The 20618-nt window shown below is 43.9% G+C and overlaps 1 protein-coding gene across 13 annotated transcripts in view; it reads right to left on the bottom strand.

The window, feature by feature from the left end:
• The window catches only part of GIT2 (GIT ArfGAP 2), a 42700-nt gene that overhangs the window by 3581 nt on the left and 18501 nt on the right, over window positions 1–20618 (bottom strand). For 3 of the 13 annotated variants that reach the window (XR_009490949.1, XM_005217833.5, NM_001193101.1), the window contains exons 10-19: window positions 20338–20410; window positions 19991–20088; window positions 18855–18966; window positions 15329–15471; window positions 13204–13353; window positions 9221–9469; window positions 7513–7602; window positions 3301–3383; window positions 2508–2696; window positions 167–230 (exon numbers count right to left, since the gene is read on the bottom strand). Coding sequence is in view for 12 of the 13 variants with exons in the window: in XM_005217833.5 (XP_005217890.1) it covers window positions 167–230; window positions 2508–2696; window positions 3301–3383; window positions 7513–7602; window positions 9221–9469; window positions 13204–13353; window positions 15329–15471; window positions 18855–18966; window positions 19991–20088; window positions 20338–20410 (1251 nt within the window). In the remaining variant the exon portion in view is untranslated. Of the gene's footprint in view, window positions 1–166; window positions 231–2507; window positions 2697–3300; window positions 3384–7512; window positions 7603–9220; window positions 9470–10072; window positions 10855–13203; window positions 13354–15328; window positions 15472–18854; window positions 18967–19990; window positions 20089–20337; window positions 20411–20618 lie in introns of those variants that run through there. The other 10 variants (XM_005217836.5, XM_005217837.5, XM_010813923.4 and 7 more) reach the window with 8 other exon arrangements.

Here is a 20618-nt window from a genome sequence, read left to right as displayed (position 1 = left end):
ATACATTCTTGTCTTATTAAACCCAAACCAATAGCTCTATATGGCTGTTTGCATATTTAAAACTCTCTGTGCTACAAAAAAAGATGAATATAATGTAAAGGTCATCAAGAAATTTCTTGGAGCTCATTGAAAAGAATCCAAACCAAGTTAGCAGGGAGTGACTTACTTTGGGGAATAACGCTGCCATTTCTGTAACAGCCACATGTATCCTCTCTGAGCAGGGAATATAACTGCAAGAATATTGAAAAGGTTATTCAAAGACAGCAAAAATAATTCAGAGACAGAGAACACTCCCGTAATAAAGGGGCTGAGGCCACAGCCAGCCTGCTGTGGATCCCACACCAACACAAGGCACTCGGGGATAAAGCCGGGGCCCCCATCCTTCAAAGTTGATTCCATTATATAAAACCAGCCTCCAGGTATGAATGCAGGCGACGTACATAACAGCCTGGTGGAACCACAGAACACTGAGATCACAACATACACTGAATGGATTTGTACATCTTAAAAAAAAAACAAAAAACTTCCCAGATTGTACCAAGCACCATATTGCGATCTTTGAAGCCAGGAAACAGCCCCAGGACACACATTTATATTCTTGACAACCATCAAAGAAAGAAACATAACGTAAGCATGTTTTTTTGGTCATTTGCAATACGAGCGGGGCACTTCCGAGCTGGGTGAGATGGGAAGTGAAGCGTGTTGCTCGGCAGTGGGAGAGCGCCAGGGGAGGGGTTTACCATGTTATCGAGGGACCCTAACAGACCATACATGGGAAGGTGGGAAACGTTTTGCTTCATGTAATAAGGGAATAAAGGCGCCTGCTGTCCAGGCCGCGGTGCTGAGCAGAGGTACTGCACATCTATAGCGTGTGAGGCAGGAGGGGCATGTGACGACCAGGATGTCCCGGGGAAGGAGAGATGAACAGTTATATGATTGTCATGGAAGGAGGCTGAGAAATCATGTAGGTTCCTCTTTTTCTCTGAGGCTCCTCCAGCCATCCACCCATGAAGACTAATTCTGCTCTGGTAATAAACACTGCCCGCTCCCCTCCTGGTGAGGGGGAAATGACGCCACTGGGAGAAGTCTGAGCTGTACAGCAAAACGAAAAGGGTGGAAAATGGGGAGGTGAACGTGACGCTGCCAGGGACACGGAGACTGCAAGAGACACCGGCCCATCTTTCTGTGGAAGGGAGCACAGAGGAAAAAGGAGGGCAGTGCTGTGCTCCTCAAACAACTTCTGTTTGTGCAAAGGCATAAAGAGAACTTCTTCACGGAAGCACTAAACTTTGCTGTCGGTTAGTCGCTGAGTTGCTTCTGACTCTTGCGACCCTATGGACTGTAAGCCCGCCAGGCTCCTCCGTCCATGGGATTCACCAGGCAAGAACACTGGAGTGGGCTGCCATTTCCTCCTCCAGGGGATCTTCCCAACCCAGGGATCGAACTCACATCTGGATTCTTTACCACTGGGCCACCTGGGAAGGCCAAATTTTGCTGACCTACTGAAAAAAATGAGGTTTTCCTGGATTTTGATCAAATTCTGCTGCTTTCACAAATTCAGTGGGATGATGTTAAATGTGTCTGGAGCAGGCCGGCCGCCACCTGAAACTAGGGTCAACTCTCAACTGCTAATAACCTACCCAAGAGGAGAGGGGCGGGTGATAACAGGGGCCGGGCCCTTCTCTGCAGCTGCAAAGAACTCTGCGGGATGCCGTTCTGCCCAGACTGAGCAGGTTTTTCTTTCAGGAGCAGAGAATGATTTGGGGTGATGATTAGACCCACTTTTATTTGTAAACCACTTGCTTCCTAGACGTGCACATGCACATGTGAGGGAGCTGGGTAAGAAATCAGGTTCATTTCAGGAAATCTATGGCACACACTCCTCCCCAGCTAGGCAGAGCGGCCGGGAGAATCTGTTGCCAGTTTTGAGGCAGCTTCTTTCACCTCAAGAACTAGGAATGTCACCACCCCAAAGATGCTGTAATTCTATCTCTAGATGCAGTTTTATTCTGAGCATTTCGTGAGAAAATGAAAGATTAAAAATACCATATAAAACAGGTGAGACGAATGGAGAGAGTAGCACGGAAGCATATACACTACCATATATAAAACAGATAGCCAGTGGAAATTTGCTGTAGGACTCAGGGAACTCAAACGGGGGCTCTGTGACCCCCTGGAGGGATGGTAAAGAGTGGGAGGTGGGAGGAAGGTTCAAGAAGGAGGAGACATATACATCTAAAGCTAATTCATGTTGATGTGTGGCAGAAAGGAAACCGATATTGTAAAGCAATTATCCTTAAATTAAAAATAAATTTTTTAAAAAGAAAAAAAAGTACCGTAGAAAACAAACAAAAAAACCCCAAATTTACATATTTGTTTTTAAATGTCTTAAGTAAACCTGAAATTTCTGACCTTCTGATGTCAGCGTGTTAAAACCCAGTCCCGTCTGTAACCAGAGCGGCAGCATCTCTCCCAGAGCGCCAGGCGGGATTCTCAAGCCCCCTTACCTGTCATGTTTATTTTCTTGGGCTGCCCTTAGGAGCTCCTGTATGTTTTTGGTGATCTGCTCTGTCTTCCGGATGACGTCTTCGGTGCTGGGGAGGATGGGGCTAGGGGCCACATGGGGCTCTGCCGTGTCTGGGCCTGAGCTGTCACTCTGCCACACCGAGCTCCTCTGCCTTCCTTTCCTGCTTGACCTGTGAGCGTTAAAGAAGTGGTTAAACGTGACAGGTGCTGATGGGCGGTCTCTCTGCTTCTAGGAGCCGCGGCGTGTGCATCTGCTGGAGGCACGAGCGGGCTGCTACTGTGGTTTCCTTTATCCTGTCTGGCAGGAGACTCGGGGTAAGGCTCGTTGAGCAGCAGCAGCCACTGCTCACGAGGAGGCGGCTTCATTCTACCATGAGGCTGAATGGGATGGCCCTCATAGGAAGGCTAATGATGGGGAAAGGGAGGGAGCAAACAGAATGGGGAGCGTGTGTGGTTATCAAGTCATTTGAATCAAGGCAATTCTTGGGACAGAGATGCAGGGTATAACCTAACGTTGACTTGAAGTGAAGGACTGACTTTAAGCATAATACAGAGACTCAGAGATGAGTCTAACCGGCTGGTAAAAGGAAAAAGGGCCCCTGGGACAATCAGGTGAGATGAGAAAAGGTGTGAACTGTGAACTTATGTCTCGGTATCTGAGGACCTTAAGGGTCTGAGAACAGAGAAGCAGGTGGAGGTGGTAAAGGGCGTGACCAAGCTGTTAGGTTTCTGGTTAAAGAGCCCAGCCCCGAGGCCTTCTTCCTGCACAAGTACCCCATGTCATCCAGGTCCCTGTCGTTGGGAGTGTTGTCGTAGTCACTCTCAGGTGTGCTATTCTGCTTCTCCAGCCGGGATGCCTACAAGAGGAAACGTGATCCCATTAGCTGAGAGCACCAGATACTTCCTGAGTGCCCTCCCAGGAATCCTTACCTGTCAGGCCACATGGCCTTCATGCCCTAGACTTCATCTGGGACAGGGGCCAATGCTCTATTAAAAATTTAGTAACAGGGAATTCCCTGGTGGTTCAGTGGTTAGGACTTGGTGTTTTCACTGCCCAGAGCCTGGGTTTGATCCCTGGTTGGGGAATTATGACCCCACAAGCTATGTTCAAGGCCAAAAAAAAAAGTTTTAATTAAAAAAAAATTTTTTAGTAACTGATTAACAGTGGATCCAGAAATGCTTTCTTTCCTATTCTACCCCATCTTCATCTTCACTCCTTAGCTGCTCTGCACCCAGATCCCTGATACAAATTAACAGAGACACGCAAGGCAACACTCACGTTTAGCTAAGAAGTATGGAGTTTAACCATAATATAAAGAGACCCATTTAAGAAGCAAACATGCCATATCATAGATCGGATTGTCAGTGCTGGGAGCTGCTTGCAGATTAGCTGGTCTAATACCAGATGGGAAAAGGAAGGGCCAAAAGAGCCGGGGGTCACCCCTAAGGCCAAAAAGTCAGCAGAAAACCTGGACCAAAACCTGGAGTCTCCGTCTCCTGCTGCCTGCGATGCCCCAGCTCGGGGTTCTGAGATCCACCACTGCTCTCAATCTGGCCCTCCAAGAACCACCCTTAGAGACGGCTTCTGTGAGCCACAAGAGGAAGCCAGACATCACTCATTCATTGCCACACGTTGTTTGTGGGCCAAAATGGATCAAGCCGGTGTGACAACTGGTTTCCAAACATTTTCATCAGTCTCCCCAAACATCTATCCCTTAAAACATAAAGATACAGCGTAAAATAAAAGGGATGCAGGAACCCTTGAACTGTTTTGAGCAATGGCAGCACCACTAAGTACAGGGCCTTCAGGGTGGGGTGGGGGAGTACTACATTTAGAGGGGACCACATTCCTTTGAAGGGAACTGTGTTAGTTCTGGAGTATTTAATACAGAGGATTTCCTCTCATTATTTATCCACAGTGCTTGAGAATTTCTTCATTTGAATAGAAATCTGTGGAAGCCGATTTAAAACCTAGGTTGATTACCAATTGCAAACGACAAACATGAGCTATTTCTAGTTCTATACCCTGAATTTAATCCAAGTGAATCAAAACATGTGACTAAGGAATTTTATTGCAGCTGTAGTAAGAGATAGCTGCAAATTCAGAATTTCTTCATGTGTAAATTCAGAGCCCTGTTTTAAACACATGGAGTCCCTGTAGCTTCACTCATAAGAATGGTTCCCTTAGACTAAGTCAGTTAAGAAAGCCTCCCTAAAGTTTAATTATTTGGTCCTTACTGATCATGCTGCTTGGCCTTCTGAAGGCCTATGTGAGCAGGCAGGCAGGCAGCCCCTATTCTAGAAGCAGAATACTATTAGGACTTGGTGCTTTCACTGCCCAGGGCCTGGGTTTGTTCCCTGGTTGGGGAATTATGACCTCACAAGCTATGGGTAAGGCCAAAAAAAGTTTTTTTAATTAAGAAAAAATTTTTAGTAACTGGTAAACAGTGGATCCAGAAATGGTTTATTTCCTTCTCTACCAGAATATGTGTTGCCTGCTAGCCTCTCTCTGATCTCTCCCAGGTAGAACGCTCTTTCTGTGTGTGCGCTGAGGTCTTTCGCGTCTCCCTTAGATGCTCTATTTGGTTCCAGCCACTTAACACAAGACACTTGCGATGGGCTTCTAAAGAGTCTGTGCTTGAGTTCATCTGGCAAGTGATTGAAAGTGTTGGCTGGCAGCTGCACAGACAGTCCGCAGAGCTAAGTTCTGTAAAAACTACAACATTCAAGATCCCGCTGTTTCGATCTCCTACCAGCAAGCAGCGCTGCTTCACTTGCTGCCTCTGATCTGGCTTCATGAGCCAATCAGTGAGTTAGTGGCTACTGGCTGTCTAGATGAAAGACCAAAGCAGGCACTATATCCCAGGAAGGGAACAGTGAAACCAGGCTCTTCCAGAGATATTTCAAAAAAACAAAACAAAACCAAGACAAAACAAAACCAAAAAACAAACAAACTCCTCTTACCTTTCACAGTGCATGTTTGAATAATCTTTAAATTCCTTTTCCTTTAGTTTTTATATATACATACACACAAAGATGACTGTGTGCTTCCGTGTGTGTACACATATATAGAGCATAAAATAGAATGTGAAACACTTGCATTTAAATAAGGATTCTGAGAAATTTGTCCAGAGTAGTTCCAGTGAAAAAGCTAGAAAACAGAATTAAGCCCAGAAAAATCCCATCTATTTACAATGGATCTTTTTGCCTTCCTTGATGTAAATTTGACAATTACAAATCAAATGTATCACCCATGATCAAAAGTACCAAGTTTAATTGAAGCATGTTACAAGAGTAATGACTCATCTATCTGATTAAAGTACTCAGGAAATGCTTCTTGAATACAGATAACAATGTACAGCAATAACCACCCAGGAAATCGGTTACTTACATTAAATCCTTCATTGTTGTCAACAAAAGCATATTTCGGGCTTTCAAATTAATCAGTGTTAATTTTAAGGAGATTACTGTCAACATGCAGAACTCAGGTCTATTAGTTAAAAGTGCTGCTCTCTTAAAGCTGTTAATAGAAAAGTTACCTTATAGTTGGTGCTGGTTCAGTTTATTTAAGAGAGTGGTAGCTTTCTCTGAATACAGATGTGCCAATAAAAACCTAAACTCATGACGCAGCTGTCAGGAGCAGCTGGGATCACCAGTGTAAATGACGTGTATAAATCACTGTCTCAGCAAGCAGTCCTGGCAATAATTCTCAAAACTACCAAAAATTAAAAAAAAAACACAAACTTTCACAGTGGACAAAAAGGTTTACCTGACTCTTAGCAACATTTCAAGAAAGATATCATTTCTCTTTAGCTGCCCCGGGATGGAACCTGGGTCTCCTACATTGCAGGTAGAGTCTTTAGCACTCAGCCACCAGGAAATTCCTTAAGTGAAATACTCTAGTAAAACCAGTGCAGTTCGACCTCAGAACTGCTCAGAGGATAGCAGCATACACACGCCAAGAGGCTTCTTTTCAATAGGTTACCTCAAACATGCAGAAAAGAGCCCCTGAAGGGCCACAATGAGCTGTGAGGCACTGGGAAATCCCTCCTGAGTGGGAAAGAAGACTCTCCGTAGTTCCAGCCAAACGCGGAGGGAATAGACAAAGGCCTGTGCAAATCCCCCCTGGTCTGTAAAGGTGGTCCCTCACCCACAGCCTCCCTCCCTCCTTTCACTTTAGGGACACCATCCTTCCAGTAAAAGGCGCGAGAGCCAGGACCTGAACACAGGTTTTCAAAGCCTGTGCTCTTCCATGACTTTCCCAGTTTGCTGTCATGTACTCTTCATGCATCAAGGCATTTTTTAAACTGACAGGGCCTTTGGGAGCAGGGGTGTCACCTAACTTCCTAGGACTCTTTAATTGACTTTCTGAAAGGCAGGGTGTGGATGAAGTGCTTAATAAATACTTGCTGCCTGGCTACTCTAAAGGGAGCTTACCTGAATCACATGCTGTTACTGGAAATGTAAATTATACATTGGCAAGTTGGACTTGACCAACTAAGAGTGAACAGCTTTGTACTAACAGCTACCTACACCTCCAATCCGGATGTGGAATGCAGGGACTGCTAAACCTGGGTCTGTCAAGTCAGGTGCTGACATAACACATCAAGACGTTGAAAAAAAAAAAAAAGAAACACGGTGACTCAGCGTTTCTGTTAGTCCTAATAACACTCTCAACAAAATTGCACAGATTTGCCATATTATGTTTAACCAGCAGCCAGCTAATTTTCTGATTATTTAAAAAGACAGAACGTTCAGAATCAACGTTACAGGGCGAACTGTGGACTGTGTTAAATGTCACGTGAGACTGAGCGATGTGGAGTGAGCTAGAGGGAGGCCCTCTCCCGCAGACATGAGTGCGGGTGTGCGTGCGAGGCCTCATGCAGGACAGAAGGTGGTTAGTGGAGGAGGGAGGGCCAGGAGAAGCACCAAGCGCCCAGGAGCAAGGCCCCTCCTCCAGAGAGCAGACCATTCAGTGTACTTAACCCTTCGGGTGCTCTCGTCCCTCGACCAGGACAGTGTTGAGGGGAAGGAAGGCAGAGATGAAGAGGAGGTCACAAACGCACTCCTCCCGATCTGGAAGGGGAAAAAGAGACACACTCGGGAAAACACAAAACAAGCATGAAACCCCACCACCCACCCTGGCTTCACCTGGGTTCCCAGTTAAAAGACTCCTAAGGAGCAACTCACTACGTGGGATCAGTGCTGAAACGCCCACGCTAGCCAACGACAGATCCCCAGAGATGTTTAATCCCTCAGTGAAATAAATGCCTCTCGGAAATTACTTGGAATCTGTAAGGCTACTTTTCCATGAGGGAAAAGACAGTACCTAGCATAATCTGTCAATTGTGCCAATGGTTTCTTTTTTTTTTTTTTTAATAGTCTTAAACAAGTATTTGCTTTTTAATCAGGACAGATGATATGAAATGAAAATCTATACAAATGATTTAAAGTTGGTTTATGTATATCAGATACAGTACAGATATGGAACTTTTAAAATAAGACATTTTTACATTTTAAATGTTTTTAAAATCAAAAAGTACACTGTGAAAATGAACAAAGTGGCTTTTCCTAAATTTTGTTCTCAGTTATACAAAAATAAGATTCTTAGTTCAATGGCATTCCCATTACACCAAATGTGTTGAATCAATTGTTTTAGAATGTTTAGCCCAAACAACTTTAAAAGCTGAAGCAGCAGATTCCCAATTACAATATAACAACACTGTAATTTTATCACACTAAACCTTGACAAAATTGAATAGGGTATAATTTCCAAGGCCATATTCTTTACTATTGACTCTGAGAACTTTTTTGGAAATTCCTATAAAAGTGGACTGAAGAGCAACTGACGTTCAAAAAGAAAGTATTACTCTCTGAAAAAATAAAATCATGTAGGTTCAAAATGCAGACAACATTTTGTCAAAACATAGGTTTTTAAAATAAATTAATCCAAAAGATATAAAATTTGAAAACCTCACAACACAATACTTCTTCCATGGGAAAAGCAAGAGTGTTAGCAGCCTGTTACAGAATACCATCTTTGGAACATAAAGCAGGTAAAGTTGATACAGGAGTTTTTACATCTCGTTCTCATGAAATGAAAAAACAACACTTTTTCCCCACAAGGGAGGAGGAGGAGGCAGCAGCTAAGCCGGCACACTGACCACAGGTGCAGGGCTGCCGAGGCCCACATGCTTCCGACCAGGCCTGCACCCCCAGGCCACAGACGCCGCCCGCTCCACTCGGAGAAGTGGAGAAGGCACTCTGAATTCCAAGGGCTCTGCTGCATAAGTGGGCATGTGCCCGCCTACCTGGAAGAAGATGGTACTTTCTTCCAGTGATAACCTTTATAAATTTTTGGTTTTGGATATGGGGAAGGAAGTTCATAACCAAAAAAGTTCCAACAGTGGCCACCCGGGAAATATACTATGGATATGGGGCAGAAAAAGGGGGAGAGGGGGCCGAGCAAGAGCCAGAATCCCCAGAGCTGCTGGGACACCTTCGGCCACGGGCCCTGACGGCTTGTGGGAACACCACAAGCACCTGTCGACATCCTAATACAGCAAACACAAGGACGGTTCTCGTAGCCCAATTTGGCAAAGCGGAGACTGGGGATCTGCAAGCTGAGAAGAGGGAAGGCAGGGGTCAGGCTGGACAGAGAGTAAAGAGTGGAAGCGCTGGTGGTGTTACTTACGTGCGCCGGGAAAGGCTGGAGTCTCGTCCTGCTCTCTTCGGGATGGTTCACTTCTCCCATTGGGAGATAGGGTTTCTGACCCGATCCTGTCTCGTACATGGACATGGGCCTACTGCCCCGGGCAGACGGACGTCGCTTTAAGGAAGAGTGGTTGGAAGTGTCTGTGTACTCAGAACCAGTTTGCACCTGATATATATTGGTTGTGGCCTGTTTCCTGAGGTTCGAATTTTCACTCTGGAGTGTTTGAAGCTGAAAGACATGTTTGGCAGTGGGACTGTGTTTTTCTATAGCAAGCAGAAAAAGCAAACACCAAGTAAACGCATACGACTACCAGCTTTAACAATAACAACAGTAACAGCTTGCTGAGCTGAAAGTCAAAGGCAACCACAAACACAAACTCTTTCTTCTAGAATGAGTGAAATGCAATCAACTCACTTAATCACTTAAGCAAATGAAATCAATTCTGACTGTGGAAAAGTTGCAGTTTGGACTTTTTAAAAGCAAAATATCTCAAGGCTTAAAGACTGGTCATGGTGGCCCTGGAAAATGTCTGCAGGCAGGCTGTTTCTAAGGCTATTTCAAGCAAGAGCTTGAGATCATTAAGACATCACTTAGGTAAGGCTGTTTCAAGCAAGAGCTTGAGATCATTAAGACATCACTTTGGTAACCTGCTTTTCAGATGAGCCCTGAGCAATTTAGAAATGCCAAAAATGTCAGCAGACACCATGGAAGCAGCACAAAGATAACTTAGAGTTCTTTGCAAAGCAAGAAAGACAGTGAAATCCAGTTTACGGAAAAAAAAAAAAAAAAAATCAGATGAGCTATTGCTGCCCAAAAAGCCAACAGGAAAAATTAAGATCAACAAGTTTTTATTATATAATATATTCTTTGAAATTCCAAACAACTGAGTATTTTTTTTTTCCTTAAAGAGAGGGAACCGGATCATGGTAAATTTGCTCTATAAACATATCATGAAGAGAACCGGAGGCCTACTGAACTATCAACATCTTCATCTGAACGCTCCACTGGCGCGCGCCGCCCTCTGGTGATCAGTCATCTTTCAGCCAGGGCCGGAAGACCTGGCCTCGCTCTCCTTTGGCTCTGTCACCCAGAAATGCGACCGTGATGGTGTCAGCTTTAAACACGCTAAGCTGCCTGGCACCACCCCATTTTAGTTAGAGGCTGGCACCTGGAGGCCCTGAATGCTCTTCCCATTGCTCACATGCAGGCTGCTTCATGGTGCTGGATGAATTAGAGTTACAGGGATCGGCAAGGAATTGGGTTCCTCTTTAGCCATCTGGCATGTTAGACACAAGTAACTGAGTCCAGGCTGTACAACGTCCTTCCCCTCTGGTGCTCCTCCATCCTCCAGGGCATTTTATAAGCTGGGTGTGGTATGAGTTCAGCTGTCTACTCCTTGAGAGAGAGCAAAAATCTGACCAAACTCCCCACCGGGGCCAAGGCTCAAGTCCACAAGCAACTGTGTCTGCACCAGAAGATCATTACTTTTTTCCAATAGCCAACCCATTCAGTGTTAGGAGTTACTTTCAATTTCTATTTAGAAAGCACCGCTCTGTGACAAATACACCAATAGTGGCTGCTCCTCTTCATTAATTAGCATCTTTTCCAAGCAACTGTTAAATGTGAAAGATCAGACACAAATCATGCTACTTTGTTGACTACTGTATTAAAAAACTTTACCTGAATTTGAAATAAAATCAATGTTTCTTCACTGAATAAACGAGTTCCATATACTTTATATCAGTAGTGCCAAACGCCTGTGAAAGTCTGACTTACTGACTTTGCCACAGAAATACCCTTGTTTTCTATTTTCTCGAAGCATGACCCTTGAGAAATGAGAGGATGCTTCTACACCTATGCTTCAGGCCATAACTTGTATCTGCAACTCCCTTTCCAAGGATAGAATGGCTGCAAAGTAATAAGCACCTACTGAAAAGTGCTACATTCCAGGAGACAGACAGGCATAACGTGCCTGTCAAAACTACTTACTAGGGAACCCATGTTCTAAAGTGAAATAAATGGTCGAGGGCCAGACAGTGAGGAACATAACTGACACACGGCCCTCAGTGAAGGACGGGGGGATCTGGTCATGTGCTTATCTATGTGGAAACCTCCTAGAAGATTTTAGACAAGGTCTTGAAATCTGAAACTTTATCTTCACACTTTTCACTCTAGAACATCCAGTCTGGATCTCACCTGAATGTGCGAGATCTCAGCTGGTCTCAACTTTAAAAAGTTTTAGTACTCTGAATTTAGCGAGATGTCCTTGGATAAACCTGAATGATGCTTATCTTAATAAGAACCAGGCTATACTTTTTCTGTTTGGAAGGAGTACAACAGGAAATGAAAAGTTACAGATAACAGTTTCAGAAATCAAGAGCATTTTCTAAGAATCAAGGAGATAATCCACGAATGATGACAAATAATTCCACTCAACATTTCTTAAAGAAGCTCGAGACATTTGCTTTCAGAGATTCGAAGTTATCTCTGGTGATTTCTACAAATACTAAAAGGAGCATAACAGAATAAAAATGGTAATGCTTAGCAGACTGATTTGCAGTGGCAAAGTCAGCTTGTTTCAGAAAATGTCACCCCAAATCCATGTTTTAGTTCAACTTATGAGATAAACTATAATTCACTAAACAAAAGACATTTCAGAGAAGAGAGAAGTGCAAGCCCTGTACATTATGGCAAAAGGGCACTTGGTCTGTCTTGTTCATGGCTGCACACCAGCCTTAGACAGGGCCAGGGTGGCAGAGAACAAATGTCTGATTAAAATCTGATTGATCTTCAGGTATTCTTATCCCCTTCTATTACAGGTATTGAAGCCATCTATGTCAAAATGTCTCCAAAAAATGATCTAGACTCAAAAAGAGTCCTGGACCAAGGCCCAGGTGAGGTGCACTGCCGTGTCCTTTCCTGACAAGCAGAGGCACACGGGCCCCTTAGTTCTTCAGCCTTCCCTCAGGAAGCACCGCTGAAAAGGGCCCAGCCACAAACAAGGTGCGCTGTGTCCTCTGGTGGTGGTAACGATTCTGAAGCATTACTCTTCAAGTGACAGTAGGAAGATGCAGATACATACTTTGTTTTCTTTCTGGTTAAGGGAAGCGTGCGTGCATCTCGTTTTGTAGAGCACTGAATGGTGGGAGCAGTGCCGACAAAGTCTAGGGCAGAATTTAGAATTTTTCTACTTCCTCCTCTTAGCATTCTTATAAAGAATGACACACATAATCCTCTCTTAAACATTTTCTTTGCTACCGTCAGCCACACGCTTTTTAGAGATCAATATATTCATGTATTTCTGACTCTCTCAAAAGGTGGCAAACAAGCAAATGCTGAGCAAATGGGATTGTCTCTCACCAGCATACAGTTCTCGCTTGTACACATGAAAGGTTTTCTTATACTGAGTATCTATTCTGCGACTCTGAGGACATCATAAATTAGTGGTAGGAGCTGGCGAACAGCGCAGTGGGACTGTGAGACTAGGCTGCCAGGCCGGGGGTGGGTAACAATAAACAAGAGTGAACAGGGACAGCAGCCCGTGTGTGGCATGGGGTGGGCTCTGAAATGCTGGTGAACACACACCCTTTTCCGGGCTTTCGTCTGCTCTGTCTCATGGTGTGATTAAAATAAGCAGTAAACAGTAAGAATCACATCCATGGAGCTGTGTCTAGCTTCCCAGGAAACACAGGATCCTTGCAAGGGTCTCTACAACTGATATGAACACTTACTTAATAGGTTATGATGTTCTCCTACCTGGGAAACTTAAACTGGATTTATATCTAATCAAAGCTACTTCGTTGAAAATATCCATAATACATACTGCTTCCAAAGAGACAGCTTGGCCCAGAGATTTTCAGGTCTGTTTTTCTTCCCTCTGATCACAAGCATCATGCCTGGGATTCTTCCTTATATACTATGGGGTTAAAGAGCAACCATCCTGGCATTTATTGACATGTTACCTTTTTCTGCATAATTCTCAGCTCGTCACTCAAGTTGTTATTCACCTTCATTAGCTGTTGTATCTTGGCCTCAGAAGCCACTAGAGCGTTTTTGACCTCCAAAAATTCCTGCACAGTGACTGGTCCATCTGATAAATCTGAATCTAGGCTCTAAAAATAAATTGGGGAAAACGTTCACAATCTGAGACGATGATAACATTCAAGACTAACAGCTCAAGAATTTCAAATTCTGACTGTGCCAGCTGGATCGCAAAGTTAATCAAACCAAATCAAGGCTTCTGAGAGGAATACAAAAATAAAACAGAAAGGTAGGGCTCCTACAATAGATGAAAAATTTTCAAGTCAGTATTTTCTGGCAATCAGACAGTGGGGCCACAAATCTACTCTAACATTGACTCTGTATACCTATCTCATCTGCCTTTCTCTTGTTTATTTTTCTTTTTTGATTCATTATTTCACTCATTCTGACAGATTTTTACTAAGCACCAGGCAGTGTTCTAGGGGCTTAGGTTACATAAGAAAAGAAAATAGAAAAAGTTTCCTGCTTCCATGGTGTTTACATCCCAACTGAGTGAGAGAGGGAAAAAATAATAATAACTACATAGTATAGGGGAATGTGATAAGTGCTATGGAGGAGGAGTGAGGGGCTGGGGAGCTGAAAGACGGGTGGGGGTGGGTGCATTTTAACTAGACAGCTGGGTCGGGGGACATGAACAACAGCCTGCAGGAGGGGAGGTCACTAGTCTGGTGGACGTCTGGAGGACAGCGTTCCAGCCTGCGGTAGGACTCAGCTAGAGGGCGTGGGTATGCAAGGCCCAGAGGAGGGGGAGGCCGGCCAGTGCAGGGACCCTGTCGTGCAGGGTCCAGTCATGACCCGCCTTCATTTGACTGAACCCAGCACTTCTGGGGAGACTGGCAGAGACGTTTCAGATGGGACGGCTGACTCTTGCTGTCCCCTCCATGTTCCCTGCATCTGCCGGTGGCACCACTGACCCGCACAGCTGTTTAAGCTGGAAAACTCCGGACACAACTCGGGTAAATCTACCTTCCCACTTCCAATGTCTAACTTGTCACCAAGCCCTGACTTTCCTGTCTTCCTGTTTGTCCATTCTCAAGTGTTGGCTGAGCCCCTGTGGGCCAGGTCTGGGATATTCAGCGGTAGGCGGGCCAGCCAGGCCCCTGCTGCCCTGGCCTTGGGCTCACCCTCTGTTACAGTGACTTTTTTTTTCCATCCAGACCCTCCCAGCTGAAGAGGCCCTGAGGTGAGCTGTGTCAGCTCTTGTTTGGACCTTGTCGGCACCTCCCTGCCTGGGTTCCTTTCCTCCGCTCCTGACCCATCAGAACGGTCCTCCCCAAACAGAGGACCCAACAAGGTGGACATGGTCTTCCTGCCCTGCCTAAAAGCTTCCTGGGCTCTGCGCTGCCAGCCGAGGTCTCGGCTCTTCAGTCTGGGGTCACACTCCTGCACGGTGTGACCCCTGCCCTCTGCCACAGCTCAGACTCCCTCTCCTTTCAGGCCGCCTCTCCACGTGACCTGACATCCCCCAGGTGCCCGTCTCACCTCCGCTCAGTCTGACCCCTCCCCGCCTCTCCACGTGCCCACGTCCTGGGCCTTCCAGCCTCCCTTGACACTCCCCGTCAGCAACAGGCTGTGTCTGCGTGGGCAGACAGGCTGTGGCCTGCCCCCACGCCTCCGCTCCTGTCTGTATTTATGACCCTCAAACCGCGGTTCCCTCTCCTTTTGGTGAGGACGGCCTCACAGAGGAAAGAGACCAGGCATCATTTAGGAGAGTATTATCCAGAGAAGTTTGGGTAACTACCCAACAAAAGTAAACATTTGTTGAAAGAATAAAACCCACCCGTCCCTCCTCACAGGTTTTATAAAGTCAATACTGCAGCCGGGCTGTGAGTCAGCAACTGACTCAGGGGCGAGGGACCCCCTATTTTAAAACTATTTACCTTGTTGACCTTTGCTTGGGCCAAACTAGTAGAAAACCCAACTTTACCTCCAGAGCACCTTTCCCAGGCCTAGCCCTCAAATGCTTTACAAATCAGGCAAATTTTTAGGAGGAAAGATCTGAAAAAGAACATAAGCTCACTTTCTGTGTGCAATGCACCACCTTACCTTTTGCCTGTGGGCCTTGCTTGCAGTGGCTTCCGGATCCGTGTCTTCGTCTGACGCCACACTGTCGTAGTCTGGCTGGTCATTGTCCTGACTCTCAACACTGTGCTGGTTACTAATTGTTTTCAGTATCAGTTCCACATTGTCTGTCAACAGAAGCAAATAACTTTACTTCAGGCTTGAAAAGAACTTCTTTTTTCCTAAAAGAAAAATGAGCCATTTAAAAGACTGGAAGAAAAATGACAGAAATAGCAAGGTTCTATTCACCCCAAAAAGGGATAACAGAGCACGTTATCAACTAGACAGAGTCTACGGAAAACTATAGAGAGAGAGTAAAGCAACCATCTGAGATGCCTGCCAAAATGGGCACAAATTAGATGGCTAGGGAAGAGCTGCTCATGTAAGGTGGCTGCTGCTGCTGCCGCTAAGTCACGTCACTCGTGTCTGACTCTGTGCGACCCCATAGACGGCAGCCCACCAATCCCCGTCCCTGGGATTCTCCAGGCAAGAACACCGGAGTGGGTTGCCATTTCCTTCTCCAATGCATGAAAGTGAAAAGTGAAAGGGAAGTCGCTCAGTAGCGTCCGACTCTTCGCGACCCCATGGATTGCAGCCTACCAGGCTCCTCCATCCATGGGAGTTTCCAGGCAAGAGTACTGGAGTGGGTCACCAGTGCCTTCTCCACATGTAAGGTGGCAGGTCCCCAAATTTGTAATCATTCAAGGAAACAGTATAGCTCGAAATCATGAAAATAAAGCTGTAACTAAGGTACGATTAACTGCAATTCAGTTACAATTGTAACTTTTTTACAAGATAATGTCAAGTCAAAACAGAAAGAAAACTGCTAAAGTAAGCCTAAAAACTAGGAGATCATTGAAAAGGCATGTTGGCCTTTCCTTAACTGAACGCCAGTGAGAAAGAGAGAGAAAGAAAATGACCCACTGGACACACCCATGCAGACCAAGAGCATATGGTTACAGGGAAACAGTGATGGTTCTATCGGCTCTGACACATTATGAATGAAAGACTTCGCAAATTATCCAAGTTTCTCAGCTCTCTTTCAGGCAACTCAAGCAAACCTCGAATTTCCAATACTGTTTATGAACATTTTGAAGGATAATATCTGGGTGATAAATTATGTTTACTCAAAGGGAATTTTAGTTTTCAAAATGAATATGTAAAATATACATACCATCAGATTACAGAAGTAGTAAGGACTCAATATAGAAGGAAAGTTATGACCAACCTAGATAGCATATTGAAAAGCAAAGACATTACTTTGCTAACAAAGGTCCGTCTAGTCAAGGCTATGGTTTTTCCAGTGGTCATGTATGGATGCGAGAGTTGGACTGTGAAGAAAGCTGAGCGCTGAAGAATGGATGCTTTTGAACTGTGGTATTGGAGAAGACTCTTGAGAGTCCCTTGGACTGTAAGGAGATCTAATCAGTCCATTCTAAAGGAGATCAGCCCCGGGTGTTCTTTGGAAGGAATGATGCTAAAGCTGAAACTCCAGTACTTTGGCCACCTCATGTGAAGAGTTGACTCATTGGAAAAGACTCTGATACTGGGAGGGATTGGGGGCAGGAGGAGAAGGGGACAACAGAGGATGAGATGGCTGGATGGCATCACCGACTCAATGGACGTGAGTTTGAGTGAACTCCGGGAGATGGTGATGGACAGGGAGGCCTGGCGTGCTGCGATTCATGGGGTTGCAAAGAGTCAGACACGACTGAGCGACTGAACTGAACTGAATGATAAGAGTAGTCATTCATAGCTATTGATACATGTCGTTCTATTTTCTGCCAGTCTTTTTCCCAAGCATATACAAATACATACAGATTTTACTATTTGTAGCAGTCACGGTCTATAAAGTTGCTGTGAAGAACAAATCAGCAAATACTGAACCACTGTTCTGAGTGGAAATACAGTAAGGTTCCTGCAAATGTTTGGTCACATTTTTGTCAACTGATAAATACATAACCTTGTTTCACATGCGTTTCTATTTAAAGACATCTTGAATATATATCATTGATCCATCAACATTGAACTCATGGTTAACAGCCCTGTAACTCAGGCCTGAACAAAGCTAATCTAACACATGTATTTTCTGTAAGGCATGTCACCGCCTTTGTGTGCTCAGGAATGCTATACAGCTCTTCAGCACTGTACTTGGGGACCACTTTAAACAGTGAAATTATCAAAAAATGTGAAAACTGTAGCACTAAATAAGTATCAAAAAGGCTACTTGCTTACAGTATAAGAGCTGAAATAAAAGGAAGAGTGTGGCCTTGCTCAGTCTCACATGGGAACATGTGTTTTGGGTGACTCAAATTTTTTACCACACTGTACAGATCCACAAATTACCATCAAAGTGGTGTAAGATTTTAAGGTAATAACTTTTAATTTTATCTTTTTGCTGCCCTATGCAACTTGCAGAATCTTAGTTCCCCAACCAAGGATTGAACCTGCACCCTTGGCAGTTAAAGCCCAGAGTTCTAACCACTGGGATGCCAGGGAATTCTCAAGGTAATAAATTTTAATGAATAGGTGAACTGGCAAATATGAGATCCGGGAGTAATGGGGATAAATGGCATCTTTATATTCATTTGTACATATGCATGTACATAAATGTTTTCCTTACAAAACTAGGATGATACTAAACCTTCTTCAAAAAATTATTTTATATTATATCATTACATAGTCCCTGAAAAACAGTGTGCCCTATTCAAATATGAAACTAACCATTGCTCTATTGTTTCCAGTGTAATATGTATCATACATATAATATCTCTAATTCTCCTCAATTAACACCTACAGATGGACCCACCAAGTCAAAGGAAGTTATACATTTTAAGGCTTCAAATTTATGAGTGGACCCTTATCACTGCACCTTAACCAAAATTTAATCGAGTTTCTTAGAACTTGTTTATGTCTGGTTGAGTCAGTAAAATCAAGAAGGACAAACTGCTGTCAGTTAATGATTACTATCTTTGGGGGTAAGATGTTGACTGAAAAACTGAATTCTTATTGAATGTATTTTTCCGGTTCACATTTTTTAAATTTTAAAATGAAAACAACAAAAATACAGTATCAGGGCTGGGGAGGAAGTGTGTTCTCAAGCACCGAGACAGGACCCTGAGCCACTGAACAAGACTTGAAGGGCACCTTGGAAATATGTGTGAGGTGCTCTCTTCCCAACTTTAAACACCAAAAATTCTCAGTGCAGATATCCTTTAACAAGATCTAAGTCATACCTGAATTAATTTCAGAATGCAACTTTATAAGGAAGGCAGGTGACTGAGGGGTAAAAACTCATATATAAGATAAATGTGAATCACAGTTAATAATGTTGAGATATTCAACCAGGACTGAGAGAGAGAAACTTGTCATCACAACATAGTACCAATAAAACTTAACAGGGCTTTACGCTGTGGTATCGATGACTGCTTTAATTATTTTTATAACTTTAACATGTGTGTGAAGTTCAGAAGGCCAAAGAAGCAAACATTTAGAGGTCTGAAACAGTTACCTTTTGAACTAGAGAGAGGGCTGCCTTGCTGTCTCCTCTTGGCATCACTGAGAATGTCGATAACCAGAGTGGCAAACTCATGGGCGTTAAACCGAGCTAGTTTCTGTCTGCCCTGAGGGTGAGAAAATAATTGGAAATATTCCCAGATATAAAAATACACACATGTTCACATAAAATTAGTCAGACTATTGTTAGAGTTCAGCAAAGGCCTTCCAGCATGCTCAAAGTACCATCAATCACAGCCATAACTCAATCAAACTTTGTTTCTGTGTATAGTTTAAAACCATTTACATAATAGAATGATGTAACATTTCTCACAAGGCATATTTCTTTTTGTGAACTGAAACGAAATGGTTCTACTTAATGCTTTATCAATTCTGTTTTGAAATAGGCCTACTAGTTAAAAATCAACTTGAAGGGATAGATTTTTAAATTTCAAGACAGTTTAGATGCTGGGACTCTATCACTATATATAAACATTAATCAATAAAAATGAAAAGAATTTCATCATTTATTCAACTTCTCTCCTTTTGATGGATGCTTAGGCTTGGTTTCTGTGCTTTATCATTACATACAATGCTTCAATGAAAGTATGCATAAAGCTTTGTACTTTTATTTTATTAGGACATATTCCCAAATAAGGTATTTGGATGGAAGTTATTTGGTATCCTGGGTGAAAGGATGCAGTTAATTTTGAGACCTCTGTAACCAGTTAACAAACTGCCTTTCTGCAGTCTGTAGCAATTTAAACTCTTATCTGTAGCATAAGAATGCCACATCCTTACCAGTGTGGAGTCTCCTTTATCATATACTTTATTAATTTGATGGATGAAACACTCATTAATGACTTCAGGCTGCTTTCTTTGATTACTAATGAGGTGAAATATTTCTTTAAAAGGTGTTTGAAAGCCATTTGTAATTCTTCTGTGAACTGTCTTATGTTCTTTCTCAGTCACTTATTAACTTCTGTTGCTTTTCTTATCAATTTGTGATGTGTGTGTGTTGGTACATAAAGGATATTACCATTTTAATCAGTCAAAAACATTTTAAATACCTGTCCTGGGAAAATAAAATACCACAATATCAGTCATTCCTCAAAGATCACTACTAGTGTGTTTTTGGACTCGGCCACTTGCCTGGTTCCGTGTCGATGAGTACTCGGGATTGACTGGAAGGAAGGGGACGACGGTTGTCTCGGTCACCAGGGTGCTGTGGTTCTGCGTGGCAAGCCAGACTAGCCAGAGGAAAGAGCCAGAGATACAATCTCATCACCACAGGCGCTGCTGCTCCTCTGAGAGCCGCGGCTCCCGTGTTACTAGGGAGACTTGGGGTAGTGCACTCCAAAGCCAACATACACAAGAGTCAAAGTCGACACACGTGTTATCAGGACAGCAGCAGTTGGGCAAGGAGAAACACTGAGGCTGGCAGCTTGCTGCTGCCTATGGTAACAGAGCTTAGTAAACAGAGCCACATGTTAAGTCACCTGCATCAGTCTCTCGCCTGTCAACTTCATCGTACACATCCATGGCAAGTTCTTCAAACAAATGATTACTTAGCTGAAATCAAAAACATATCAGGACACAAGGGACAAGGATTAACACTAGGAGAATGAGTGAGGACTGTGACTTATTCACCCTTCTACCTCCAACGTCTTATCCAAAGCCAGCACTTACTTAGCAAATACCCAGCGTTAAACAGACAATAGCATTTCCAAAATGGTACAGATCCTCTAAAAACACTTGCCACCCGCTGCAGCCTCCCTCC

Source organism: Bos taurus, chromosome 17 (assembly GCF_002263795.3).
Source record: "Bos taurus isolate L1 Dominette 01449 registration number 42190680 breed Hereford chromosome 17, ARS-UCD2.0, whole genome shotgun sequence".
Taxonomy (NCBI): domain Eukaryota; kingdom Metazoa; phylum Chordata; class Mammalia; order Artiodactyla; family Bovidae; genus Bos; species Bos taurus.
Note: the sequence above shows the minus strand (reverse complement) of the source record. Positions and strands in the feature narration are given on the sequence as shown.